This window comes from Mus musculus, chromosome 16 (genome assembly GCF_000001635.26).
Source record: "Mus musculus strain C57BL/6J chromosome 16, GRCm38.p6 C57BL/6J".
Lineage (NCBI taxonomy): Eukaryota > Metazoa > Chordata > Mammalia > Rodentia > Muridae > Mus > Mus musculus.
The window spans coordinates 22,009,176-22,022,288 of NC_000082.6; the positions used below are offsets into that span (position 1 = coordinate 22,009,176).

General features: G+C 43.0%; 1 protein-coding gene across 8 annotated transcripts in view; it reads left to right on the top strand.

Moving 5' to 3' along the window:
* The first annotated feature begins 256 nt into the window (after window positions 1-256).
* Senp2 (SUMO/sentrin specific peptidase 2) overlaps window positions 257-13,113 on the top strand; it is a 39,838-nt gene continuing 26,981 nt past the window's right edge. For 2 of the 8 annotated variants that reach the window (XR_003951844.1, XM_006522688.3), the window contains exons 1-5: window positions 257-567; window positions 2,319-2,377; window positions 4,949-5,082; window positions 7,024-7,090; window positions 9,162-9,252. Coding sequence is in view for 6 of the 8 variants with exons in the window: in XM_006522688.3 (XP_006522751.1) it covers window positions 467-567; window positions 2,319-2,377; window positions 4,949-5,082; window positions 7,024-7,090; window positions 9,162-9,252 (452 nt within the window). In the remaining 2 variants the exon portion in view is untranslated. Of the gene's footprint in view, window positions 568-589; window positions 790-2,318; window positions 2,445-4,948; window positions 5,083-7,023; window positions 7,091-9,161; window positions 9,253-13,113 lie in introns of those variants that run through there. The other 6 variants (NR_027488.1, NM_029457.3, XM_006522689.4 and 3 more) reach the window with 6 other exon arrangements.

Below are 13,113 nucleotides of genomic sequence, written 5' to 3' on the forward strand. Positions count from 1 at the left end.
TAGCTCTCCCGGCCCAGCATCGATACACGTGGTTTGGGTCTGTGGGCCTTGTCCCGAGATCGACTCCTGACTGGCTCTGCCAAAGAGAAAGCCCCGCCCTTCGGTCTGCCAGTCAGACCCGCGCAAGAGCCCGCTCTCCCCGTCCCGCTTCCTGTTGCTAGGCTTACAAGGAGCAGGCCCAGACTGCGCATGCTCAGACTCCGGAGGCCGCTTTCCCGTTGGGCGGAAGAAGGTGACGTCAACGGCTTCTAGAGAGTCCTCCCCTAGCCCGGGGAACGTTAAATCTGTGGGCCCTCTGATGGCGTCACAAGTCCGCGCCTGATCCTGGCTACGGCTGAAGCGGCGAAGGCGGCAGCGGCAGCGGCAGCGGCAGCGGCGACGGCGGCGGCGGCGGCGGCGGCGGCGGCGACAGCTCTGGGGTTCGCGTCTCGGGGTGTGTCGGCCGCCGCTGCTGCTCAGGCCTGGAATGTACAGATGGCTGGCTAAGGTTCTCGGCACCATTCTTCGCTTGTGTGAGCGGCCCGCGCCCGGGGCCCGCGCCCTACTCAAGAGGCGGCGCTCCAGCAGGTAAGGTGGCCGCGCGCCGGTCGGGTCCCCTCCCCCGCGCTGGCGTTGGGCGCCGCGGGCCTGTGGGAACCGGCGACTACGGGACCGCGGAGGCCTGGGGAGAGTCCGTCCCTCTAGCTGCGAGCGGAAGGGGAACGGGAGGCCGGCGATGTGCTGCTCGCCGGATACGGCTCCTGTCGCCCGGTGTCGTCGCGGGCGGACAGCGCAGGAGCGAGTCACTAGGTTAGGAGTTTGCCCGTAGTCGTTTGACTGCGAGTGCTGTTGTCTTCGCACCGAGGAACAGCAGTTGTCTTGTTCGACAGCAACTGTCGGGGTGTGTGTGTTGGGCTGCAGGGGAAGGGAATGGTCCTGTTCTTTAACATCCTTGTAAGAGGCAGAAAGTATTTACGTACCGCACTCTTGTAAGATTCGGTTAAAATTAGAAGGAAATGACAAATATTAGTACTTAGCATCTACTCCTTTATTTACTTTACAGTGTCTTCCCTTTTAAGGGTTTATCTAGAAAACAAAATATTCTACAACTTCTATACTCCCCCCTGTCTCCCACTCTTACATTCTCCCTCCCTTTCCTTCCTCTGCTATGTCTACTTCACTTATTATTATGATGATGGTGATTATTTTTGTTTCCAGGTCAAGAGAAGTGGACAAAAGATTGGATTAGGGGAAGTAGATCAAAATGATTCATAGATGACTCCAGGAATGTAGGTCATTGGTGAAACTGGTTGTTCGCTAAACTGTAGCATGTAGTCCCATGGCTTCTACAGTTCCATGGGGTTCAGATAAGAATCGGTTAAGATGTTATAAAGTTCTCAAACTGATGCTTATGTAAGAATAGTTTATTCTCCCCCAACTGGATCTGGTGCACAATGAAACTGCATATTTATCGAACAGGGACTGGTGATCGCCTCACATTTTCATTCATAGTCCCTCGGAGTCAGCAGTATGCCGACCCAAACCTGAGTGTGGATGTGTCCTGGCCAGCCTTGACTTCTAGCTGCTTTCTGTTCTTTACTACATTCGGGGGCTCGTGGGTTATTTTGTTTTGTTTTGTTCTTTTGTTTTTTGAGACAGGGTTTCTCTGTGCAGCCCTGGCTGTCCTGGAACTCACTCTGTAGACCAGGCTGGCCTCGAACTCAGAAATCGGCCTGCCTCTGCCTCCCGAGTGCTGGGATTAAAGGTGTGTGCCACCATGCCCGGCTCGGGGGCTGGTGTCTTAAAAGATACTTTTTTCTAGGAACTAGAGCTGTGCCTTAGGGGCGGTGTGCTTGTCTGTCGTGCCTGTCCTGTCTTCAATCCCCAGCCCAGGGTATAGGGGTCGGGAGACATTTAAGCAACACCATTGCCAACTCCCAACTACTACCTTATCTCTTAAGGCTGCTTATATTGTTGCTTGAAATTAAAAAAAAAAAAAAAGTCTGTCTTTAGGGCCAGTGTCCCAAAACCAAATGATGTGTTGGTTTAATTTGGCCAGATTATACATCATAATGTAGTAGGGAGTGTTGAGTCTTTCCTACGGTCTAGAAATAGGACTCTGCTTTGCACCTTGCATCTCATTTTACGACTACATGGGGCACAAGAGAAGGAAGGTTGTGTGGTACGGAGCTTTTGTTTTGGTGTTAGGTAAAGAGACCACGGTCTTTTATATGCTAAACACATGCCCTACAACTGAGTCACACCTCCAGAGCTGAGTAAGTTTATTTATAGAAATGCACGTATGGCCTATATACATCCATCTTCTCCTTTCTTTGCAGCACTCTGTTTTCTACTGCAGTGGACACTGATGAGATCCCAGCCAAAAGGCCAAGATTAGGTACTACATCTTTGAAAATTAATTTGTTTTAGTAGGAAAAATACATGCATGGAACAAAACTCAAAAGGTAAAAAGTCCAGACAATGAGAAGTTTCCTCTTTCCTGCCCTTTCTCTATGCCATTGTCTTTCCTAGAGGTGACTATTTTCAGATATGTGTGTTGAATGTGTGTTTATAGTTCTAAGGTCTTCTGTAGTAAAGGTAATTTTTTTTTTCCCCTGAGGAGGAAGCCAGTTCAAACTGATTGATCTGATTCATCTGGCTGAGTGAACCCATATGCTTTGTCATCACAAATCTACTTTCTTGTATGTGACTGGTAGACAAGAATAAAAGTAGATTAAAGAGCAAGGAATAGTAGAATACTATAGTATGTCCCTTATTTCAACAGCAGTCATGGATTTGGGTCTATACCAGATGTGATGGTTAACTATGGAAACTTGTTGATATTTCATTTAAATCCAATAAATACTTATTGACTATGTCTTGATTTTACACAATTACAGAAAATAAAAAATACTAGGCCTTTCTACAAGTATCTTTTAATTATCTAAGGAAAAAACAAGCTATTTTTAAAAAATAAATATGAATAAATAATGGTTTGTATGTGAATGTAGTAAGATACATAAAACGACATGACAAAACCAGCTGGTGATACCCAGGGCCTGGCTAACAGCCTGTGGCTTAACTACTGAGGATTTTGATGCAGGTGAGTTACAAGTTCAAAGCCTGTTTAAACAATTTAATGAGACCCTGTTGCAAAGTAAAGTAAAAAGAGGATGGAACTATAGCTTAATGATTGTCTAATACACTGAACACTCAAAGTTTGCTTCCCAGCCCCAGAACAAAACTTTGGTGATATTAGATAGAGAAGGATCCTGAGCTGGTTGTGTATGGAAATCTTCTGTCCTAAGGATCACCGCCAGTCTGTCATTTCTGTTGAATACAGAGTTAGATTTCCTTAGTGCAGATAGCATAAAGGAATCTAAATTGGAGATGAAGCTGGGTATAAGAGAGAATACTGTAGTAATATCTATAGAGTGCTGATCCTCCTGTAGTGATGTCAGTTGAGTACCGGAAATGTAGCTAGTTTCACTTAGAGAATTCAAGCCTTTTAAATGTAATGTATTTGTGTGTGAGGCTAGGCAATCCAGATTGGCCTCAATCCTTTTTCCTCAGCCTCCCAAGTTCTCAGAGTACAGGTGGGAGCCATCACACCCCAGTAAAGAGCTGAACTTGACTTTTCACTAATTTAAGGAGATCTGTAGGGAAGTACACCTGACTGCTGCCTTCTACAGTAGATAAACTCCAGGCAGCTTAGGGGGAGAAGGAAAAGCAGAGATAAAGGGAAGGAAAGAGGCCTCCTCGTAGCAGACCCATGACACGATAGGTGACAGCCAGAGTCTCAGGGATACAAGGTGTTAGCCTCTTAGATGAAGCAGGATTACCTCCCCCTGAAAAAGAGTACATGAGATAATTTAACACAGTGTTAGGACACATCCTGTTTGTTTTTTTTTTAAACAAGCTTTGTAGGAAAAATAAAACATTCCAATACTTTAGTAGCTGCTGTTACCACCTCTTGTCTTCTTGGGTCTATGGAGTAAACAACACATTTTCTCACTGTTTTGAGCCACTCCCCTTTCTAGAGAGTATTTATTTACCTTATCTATATTGGAACTCTTGTTGCTTAAAGCCACAGGCACTAGGTCTTAATAATAGCTTCATCAGTGGATACAAAAGAAACTGTAGGTAACCTAGCTGTGCAGGGAGTGAGGAAGAGGAGGAACACTGAGGCATTGCCCCACCCCCACCCCCATCCCCCCACCACACATTTGTTTATTTCTCTGTTTTGTAGTCTCTGGTACGAGGAGGCAGTGAGTTTGAGATGGTCCAGTGCTCTGGGACAGTAGAGGGATGGTGTCTTCTTGTCACAGATGCTCAAGAGCTGTGTGTTTTACCCTTCAGTCAGTCAAGATTTATCTGGCGCTTTGTGGATGGTGGTTTAAGGCAATCATTGTTACCTGCCTGGGACTGATGGGCAAACTAGTGAGTGAATGTGAGTGCTCACTGATGCCGGTGGTGCCTCTGTGAAGGAAGGCTCACTGTATGGACTCTATACAAAACTCACTCCTCAAAAGCTGCTAGTCATATTGCTTCTTGGGGAACCAATTTGTGGTTTACCACAATAGTAGTTGAATGCTTTTTTAGCAGCTCAGGTAGTTTGGCTAACACAAGTTCACACACCAGAATAACTTTTATCAGCAAAAAAAAAAAAAAATTTATTATTAGTGTGTGTATGGTGCACATGTGTGAGTGGAGTTGTACTGTGACTTGTCTGTGGAGTCCGTTCTCTCCATCTTCACATGGGCCTGAAGATCCATATGAAGTGTGGCCAGGCTTGAGTAGCAAGACTGTCATGCACTAACATCTTGATGGCCCAAAAACATTTTTATAAGTACATTTTAATCTTGGTGTTTGGAAATAAGACTTTATAAACAACTAAGATTCTTTTCAAAATAGGTTTTTTTTCTGAAAGTTTAGTGCTCGGTGTTTATAGTTGGTTGGTACTTTCTAGATTGCTTTATTCACCAAGTGAAGAACAGTCTCTACAATGCTGCCAGTTTATTTGGATTCCCGTTCCAGCTGACCACAAAACCCATGGTGTCTTCTGCTTGTAATGGAACACGGAATGTGGCCCCTTCTGGAGAGGTCAGTTGGGCTGGGACTTGGGTACTGATCTTTTTTCTTGCCCTTTTGGGGTTTTTCATTCATTTGTGGTTTTGTTGTTGTTTAATTCTATTTATTTATTTATTTATTTATTTATTAATTATGGAGGCGGCACCTCGTGCCTTATATATCTGATTTTTTGTGTGGCTTTGGTGGCTTGGGTTATTGTTCTTGTTTGTTTGTTTGTTCATTTTTTTGAGACATGGTCTCTTTACATAGTCCTGCCTGGCCTGGAGCTCACTTTGTAGACCAGGCTGGCCTTGAACTCACAGAGATACACCTGCCTCTGCCTTCTGAGTGCTGAGATTAAAGGTGTGCTTGGTGTGAGTCTTCTGTGTCTTAAGAATGAGTCTATTACTGAGTTATAGCTCCAGCCCTACACACTGTGATGTTTGTTCTTAGTTTTTAAAAAAACTAAACGTTAGTAAAATAAAATCTTAACAAATTCTCATAGTCTTTTGGGAAATTAACATATAGATTGATTTATTTCCAGAAATGATCATGCATTTATTAACTTTGATATGAAGGTCAAGAAATTAAAGGTTAATAATTTAAATACTTCAAAAACATTTATAAAGCATATTTGAGAGCCAGCCAGATGGCTCAGTGAGTAAAGAACCTTGCTGCTATGGCTGATGAACTGAGTTCAGTCCCCAGGGCCCACACTGTAGAAAGATGCTGGATGGCCTCCGATCTCCAGACGTGCACCAACACACGCATATTGGGGGGGGGGGGTGCAGTAGTTGTTTAAACAGTGTTAGCTCACTCAGCTTGGTAGTATGCTCTTGTGATTATTCTAGTGTTCAGAAGGCAGCTGCAGGAGAGCTAAGATAGATGACCTTAGAAATTCAAGACCATTGTGACAGCCTAGTGACACCTTCACTTAAAAAGAAGGAAAAGCAAAGCCAGGTGCAGTGGCTAATGCCTGTAATCCTTAGCCGGTAGAGAAGAACCATTATGAAACTGAGACTAGCCTGACTACATAGTGAGTTCCAGGCCAGCCTGGGCTACAGTCAAATACTGTCTTAAAAACAGAAGAACAGAGTGGAATGTTGTAGAAATTATTTAATCCTGACCCAGGGTTTCTACTCTGCCTTTGACCATTTAGTTCCCAGATAAAAGACACACATAATCTTTATATTTATAATAAGCCTTAAACAGCACAAGAGCTGGGTAGATATCTACCCTCTATCCTGTTAGAATCTACTTTCCTATAGATAACCCCGAGTTATTACTATGTTTCATCTGGGCTCCCCTACTTTAATTGGCCAGCCCTCAGTGCCACTTTTGTATAGCTCACCTAACCTATCTATGGTGGCTTCTCTCCCTCCTCCAGCTTCTCCAAGAAACCTAACCACACCTATGTCTCTTCTGGCCAGCTATTGGCTGTTGGCATCTTTATCAATCGGAAATAACTTGAGTCACAGGTCTACTTAGAGACTCCAGGTCTTGGGGGCCACACTTAGCATTACAATAGATGGCAAGACCAATCCTCTACAGTGAAGTGAGGGTGTGGTCAGCCTGCTCTGCACAGCTTCCCCAGTGAAAAGGGAAACTTGTTTCTTACTTCCCTTATCTAAGTATTCATGGGAAATGTGTAATTACCTTTAGCATTGTTTTGTCCCCTCCTTAAATCTTTTTTTTTTGTTTGTTTGTTTTTGATTTTTGGAGACAGGGTTTCTCTGTATAGCCCTGGCTGTCCTGGAACTCACTTTGTAGACCAGACTGGCCTCGAACTCAGAAATCCACCTGCCTCTGCCTCCCGAGTGCTGGGATTAAAGAAGTGCGCCACCACGCCCAGCCCCTTCTTAAATCTTGATGGCGTTATTTCTGTGTGCTAGCTGAAATAATCATGAATCGAGTAAGCTTTTGTATTAGAAATGTCTTTAAATTGCAACTTTAGAAATGACTGCTTTATTTTAGGTCTTTTCGAACTCTTCATCTTGTGAGCTGATGAGTTCTGGATCCTGCAGCAGCATGCTGAAACTGGGTGAGTGGTCAGGAGATTCTTGCTTGCCTGTGCTTGGAGCTGTGTCCCCTAAGTGTTATGAATATGAAAGGAAAACACCAGTTTGGATTAGGATTAAATAAGGGCATAATCTCTTTACCATCCATAAAAACAAATACAAGTTTTATCTTAAATTTCTAGGACAGCAAATGTCTTTGGCTTTAGAGTTTTTCAGATTTTTGGGGATGTCTGTATGGAGCCCAGCAGTTGAACATCCCTGAGGTAAACTCTGAAATCCAAAGCTGGAAACATCGGCATCAGTATCAGGTTTTTACAGGAAGGATGTTTAACCCAGAGCTCTTCTTTAAAATTTTTGTCTGAGTTGACTGCTGTGTTTCCTGTTTATAAGCATGATTCTTAACGTGACTTCAGATCAAGGCTTATTGATTAAAAAACAAGAAAGGGCTGGCATATGGCTAGGTGTTTAAGAGTGTCTATTGCTCTTGCAGAGACCTGTTTGGATTCCAGCACCCACATGAGGCAGTTCACAACTGCCTCTAACTCCTGCTCCAGGGGATGTGATGCCCTCTTCTGGACTTTATGCGTACTGTATACACATGCACATATCCACACACAGGCTCATATATGCATACACATATAATTTTAAAATAATAAAGATAAATCTTAAAAAATATATTCCTGAGAGCTTACTGTGTGCCCAGCACTGCACACTAATGGTCATGAGTAACAGAAAACCTTATTCGTGCTTTCAGAGTCCATCGTGTATTTGTTGAGCAATCTTAAGTTTCTGATTCCTACGGCTGTATAGACTTCAATATTAGACACTAAAGTGGACTTGTAATTGTGTGTACCGCATAAAATGTTATTGTGAGGAAAGCTCAGCAGAGGCCAGAGTTCTGAGAAACTGTTTTAGTGACTGCCGTGCGATTGACTTGCAGTTTGAGAGGAGGAAGGGAGTGAAAGTCAGTGTTAGAGCAGCCGAGGTTCAGAGATCTGAAGTAGAAGGAGCTAAGAAATGATGCTCATCGACATACTCCTCAAACTTGTTAGCTAAGGCTCCTCATGTATAGCCCAGAAGTGCAAAGTCGAGTGAACGTGTACCATGTGTATTAGTTCTTTGCCGTTGTGACAAACAACGGAGGTGACAGATTGGGAGAAAGGTTTGCTTTAGCGTATGGTTTTCCAGGGCTTGGGCTGTGGTTTCTTGGGAAGAATAGCAGAACAGTGGAATCAGAGCAGTGGAATCTTGTGCCAGAGGAGAGACAGGTTTACCTCATTACAGACTTGCAAGCCAAGAGAAGAGAAAATATTGTCTCCTTCCCTCCTCCTCTTATGTAGTGCAAAGCTGCAGTCCACAGTCAGGGTGGTCTTTATCCCTCATTTAGTCTGCTGTGGAAACCTCCCGGATACCAGACTTAGCTCAGCAGTCTCTTCAGTCAAGTTGGCACTGAAGATTGGCCATCAAAAGCCATGCCATCCCCACGTGATGCCCAGACACATCAGTTTAGACCGTTACACTCTGCAATTAAAATAATTCCAAAGGACTAGAAACATGGTGATAGGCTTTTTTTAAAAGTCTTTTTAAGGTTTATGTAAATAGATTTTGGCTTATACATATTGTTTTAATATCAGTTACTTGATTACTATTGTGGTTTTGTAGTAGTGAAATTGAACTTGGGATCTCATGCATGTTAGGCAGTACTGTACCCCAGAACTACCCTATAGCCCCACCATTACTGTACCCCAGAGCTACCCTATAGCCCCACCATTACTGTACCCCAGAGCTACCCTATAACCCCACCATTACTGTACCCCAGAGCTACCCTATAGCCCCACCATTACTGTACCCCAGAACTACCCTATAGCCCCACCATTACTGTACCCCAGAACTACCCTATAGCCCACCATTACTGTACCCCAGAACTACCCTACTAGCCCCACCATTACTGTCCTTTAATTTGTTTATAACATTCATGCTGGGTTACTATGCTTTTAAAAAATAGAGCTTTAGTTCTACATGTAAGTAAGCTTTCTGGCCCATTCAGGCTGCTGACTGGTATCTTTTCTCCTCATTATACATATGTTGTTAAAGGTAATAAATCTCCTAATGGAATAAGCGACTATCCAAAGATCAGAGTGACAGTGACCCGCGATCAGCCACGGAGAGTCCTGCCCTCCTTTGGGTAAGTTAGATGGTCCTCTTCTGTAAGTGAAACTCACTGTTGTTAGGTGATTTCACTGCGTTCTGTTACATAATCTGAGGGTACTAGCTGGTAGCATGTGACGAGTTAGACTTGAGCTGGTTTCTTTTCCAGTTATATTACATGTCCACAGTATGACTTGGTTTTGAAAATCATTTTAATATATTTTATTTTTAATAATTGTATGTATATGAGTATTTTGCCTAGATACCAGTGTAGTACTTTTGTAGCTGGTGCCTGAGGAGGCCACAAGAACCTCCAACCCTGGTCCTCTGGAAAAGCAGCCAGTACTTTTAATCACTGAGCTATTTCTGCAACCCCCTGTCTTATGTTTTTTATTTATCTTTGAGAATTTCACACAATGTACTTTGATCATGTTCATCTCCAACTTCTCCTAGGTCCTCCCCCACCTCCCTGCCCACTGAACTTCTTGTCCCCTCTCTCCCTCCATTCCTCTTCCTCTCCTTTTCCCTCTGTCTCTCTCACCCTCTTCATGTCTCTCCTTCTCGTCCCTCATCGAGTCTGGTTTGTGTTGCTAGCTACTCCTGTATGGAACCTGCCTTGATAGATATAATAGATATACCTGGTGTCACTCCACTTAAGAAAACTGACTTTCTCTTTTCTACAAGCGGTCAGATACCAATAACTCCTCAGCTAGGGACTGGACTTTGTCCCTACTGCCATGCTAGGCTTTTGTTTTGCTTTAGCTTACACAGCCTTCGTGCACGCTGTCACAGTCTCATTGTGATTTCATAGGTACATCTGCCTGTTGTATATGGAAAAGAGTGTTTTCTTACCACTCTTATCACCTCCAGTTCTTGCTGTCTTTCTGCACTCCCTTATGTAGATCCCTGAACCTTGAAGGGAAAAGTGTGATATAGACAACCCATTTAGGGCTGAGTATTCCAAAGTCACTTATTCTCTGTACATTGGCCCATTGTGGGTTTCTGTGTTAATAACCACCACCGTGAGAAGCTTGTCTAATGAGAATTGAGAGATGCACTGGTCTATGGTTATACCCATGATTAAGAGTCATTTTATTGCTATGTCCATTTAGCAGAATAGTACTATTGAATTCCCTCCTCCCAACCCAGTGACTTATCTTGCCTTAATAAGGTTCTTGGCCTTATTGACAATGTCCATGTGGGTTTCATCTCATGGAGCAGGCCTTAAATCTAATTAGAATTGGCTGGTTGCTCCCATAAAATGTGTGCCATTGTTGCACCATCGTTACAGCTTGCTGGGCTCATGGCTGGGGAGTTTGGTGAGTGTTTTTCTTCTGGTGGCATACATAGCATCTTCCAGCATGTAAGCCAGCCAATGTGGTCTAAGCTTTCTGTTGAGTACCATTTAGATTTCTCTATGTTCTGTGACTCAAGTATTTGGTGGTTTTCAGGAATAGGGATTACTGTCAAGTTCTGGAGGGTAACCAAAAGCATTGGCAATAGCCTGTAATGTTTAGGGGGTTGGTCTATAGGATTCCATTAGCCACCAACTCAAAAGAGAGGTAGCCCATTCCTGGTACTGGCTATTTTCTTTGGTAATATGAGTCGTCCAATTAGGGAATACACTTTCTTCTCAGCAGCTTTTATAATTTTCTCCAAAATTAACCACATTTTTGAACACAAAGCCAGTCTCAATACAAATGTAGGAAGATTAAAATAACATCCTGCATCCTATGTGACCACAAAAGAATAAAACTAGTCATCAACAACAGTAAAAACAGCAGGAAGTGTCCAGACACATGGAAACTAAACAACACACTATTAAATGACAGTTGGATAAAGGGAGAAGTCAAAAGTGAGATAATGACCATCCTAGAATGAGGTAAAAAGCTCATCTGTATTTCTGTGTATGAGTGTTTTGCCCACAGAGGCCAGAAGCGGGTATTAGAACCCCTGGAATTACACAGATAGTTATTAAACACTTTGTGGGTGCTAGGAACTGAATCCTGGTACTTAGAAAGAATAGCAAGTGTGTTAAATTGAGCAATCTCTCCAGCCTCCTTGAAAACTATTTTTATTTATTTATTTATCCCCCCCCCCTTTTTTTTTTTTTTTGGTTTTTGTGTTTTTTTGACAAAAGGTTTCTCTGTGTAGCCCTGGCTGTTCTGGAACTCATTCTGTAGACCAGGCTGGCCTTGAACTCAGAAATCCGCCTGCCTCTGCTTCCCAAGTGTTGGGATTAAAGGCATGCACCACCACTGCCAGGCGAGAACTATTTTTTAAAAGAATCAACACTCATTTCTTTCAAACTGTGTGTGCATATGAATGCAGAAAAGTACATAAATCTTAAATATAGCCTGATAAATCTTATACACCGAACTGTTAGTTCTATTAAATATTATTTTTCAGTAATTTTCTTTCCTCTTAAATTTTATATGCATTTAGTAAATATATGTGTAAAAGTTCCAGACAGTTTGTGAGAGGCAGTTCTCTGCATCATGCGGGGTCCAGGGATCAAATCCAGGTCATGAGGCATGGGATCGATCTCTTGTGCCCTTTGAGCTCCCTTGTCGGCTGTCCTCTGTGTGGTGTTACATTCTAGGGTTCCTATTGCGTGGCATCTAACTCAATAGTCTTTTGTCTCTTCTATTGCCTTGTTCCTCTTAAAACCCTGTGGTAGAAGCTGGGTGTGGTGGTGCACGCCTTTAGTCCCAGCACTCGGGAGGCAGAGGCAGGTGGATTTCTGAGTTTGAGGCCAGCCTGGTCTACAAAGTGAGTTCCAGGACAGCCGGGGCTACACAGAGAAACCCTGTCTCAAAAAAAAAAAAAAAAAAAAAAAAAAAAAAAAACCATGTGGTGGAGATCTTTAATCCCAGCACTGGGAGGCAGAGGTAGGCAGATCTGAGTTCAAGGCCAGCCTGGTCTACATACTGAGTTCCAAGACAACCAGGGCTATAGAAAGAGACCCTGACTCGAAAAACAAAAACACCCTCCCAAAAAGCTATGTTTTATTTGTTTTTGTTGTTATTGTTTGTGGTTTTGTTTGGTTTTTTTGTTATGTTGTTTAGATTAGCCTATGGTCTCAACCACATAGTTCACACCAGACTGAAATTTATTATGTAAATCAGATTGTCCTGAACTCACTATGTATTCCAAGTTGGCTTTGAACTCTCAATTTTTCTGTTTTCACCTCCTGATATTTTTTTTCTAAAGCTCTCTCATGGTTTTTAAATTGTAAGAATCCTCTCCAATCTGCATGAATTTATTCTATAAGTATCTTGTTCCAATTATAAATGTTCAGTGCCTTTTCATATCTTCAAAGCTGTTTATTATTTTTACATTTTTTTGACCTTCCTTTTTCTGTTCCCCAGCCCCCAGGGCTTTCTCTCAGTCTGTCTACTGCCTTGCTTTATTTTAGTCTTATCCTTTAAGTTAGTGTCTTTATTAAAACATCTGGGCCTGGAAAAATAGTTAAATAAATAAAGTGCTGCTGTACAGGCTAAGTTTGGGTTCCTAGCTCGCAGGTAAAAGCTATAGCACAGCCGTACACTTCCGAAACCCACAGTGCTGGCAGTGGGAGAAACAGGCAAACGTCTGAGCTCATTGGCCAGCCAGTCTAGCTGAATTGATGAGCTCCCAGGCTCTGGGAGACCCTGCCTCAAATATCAGGAGAAGAGCAGCAGCAGACATATGGTAGATAGGCATGTGTGTTAGCCTCTTGCTTTTATATGCACAAGTACACACATGCAAACATGAACACATGCAAATGTAAATCTAGCAATCCTTGGCTAACTACTTATGATTAAAATGGAAATCTGCGTGGCCTTAGGGTTGATCTGGGATTGAGAGCACTTGTTGCTCTTGTAGAGAACCCCGCCTTGTTCAGTTCCCAGCACTC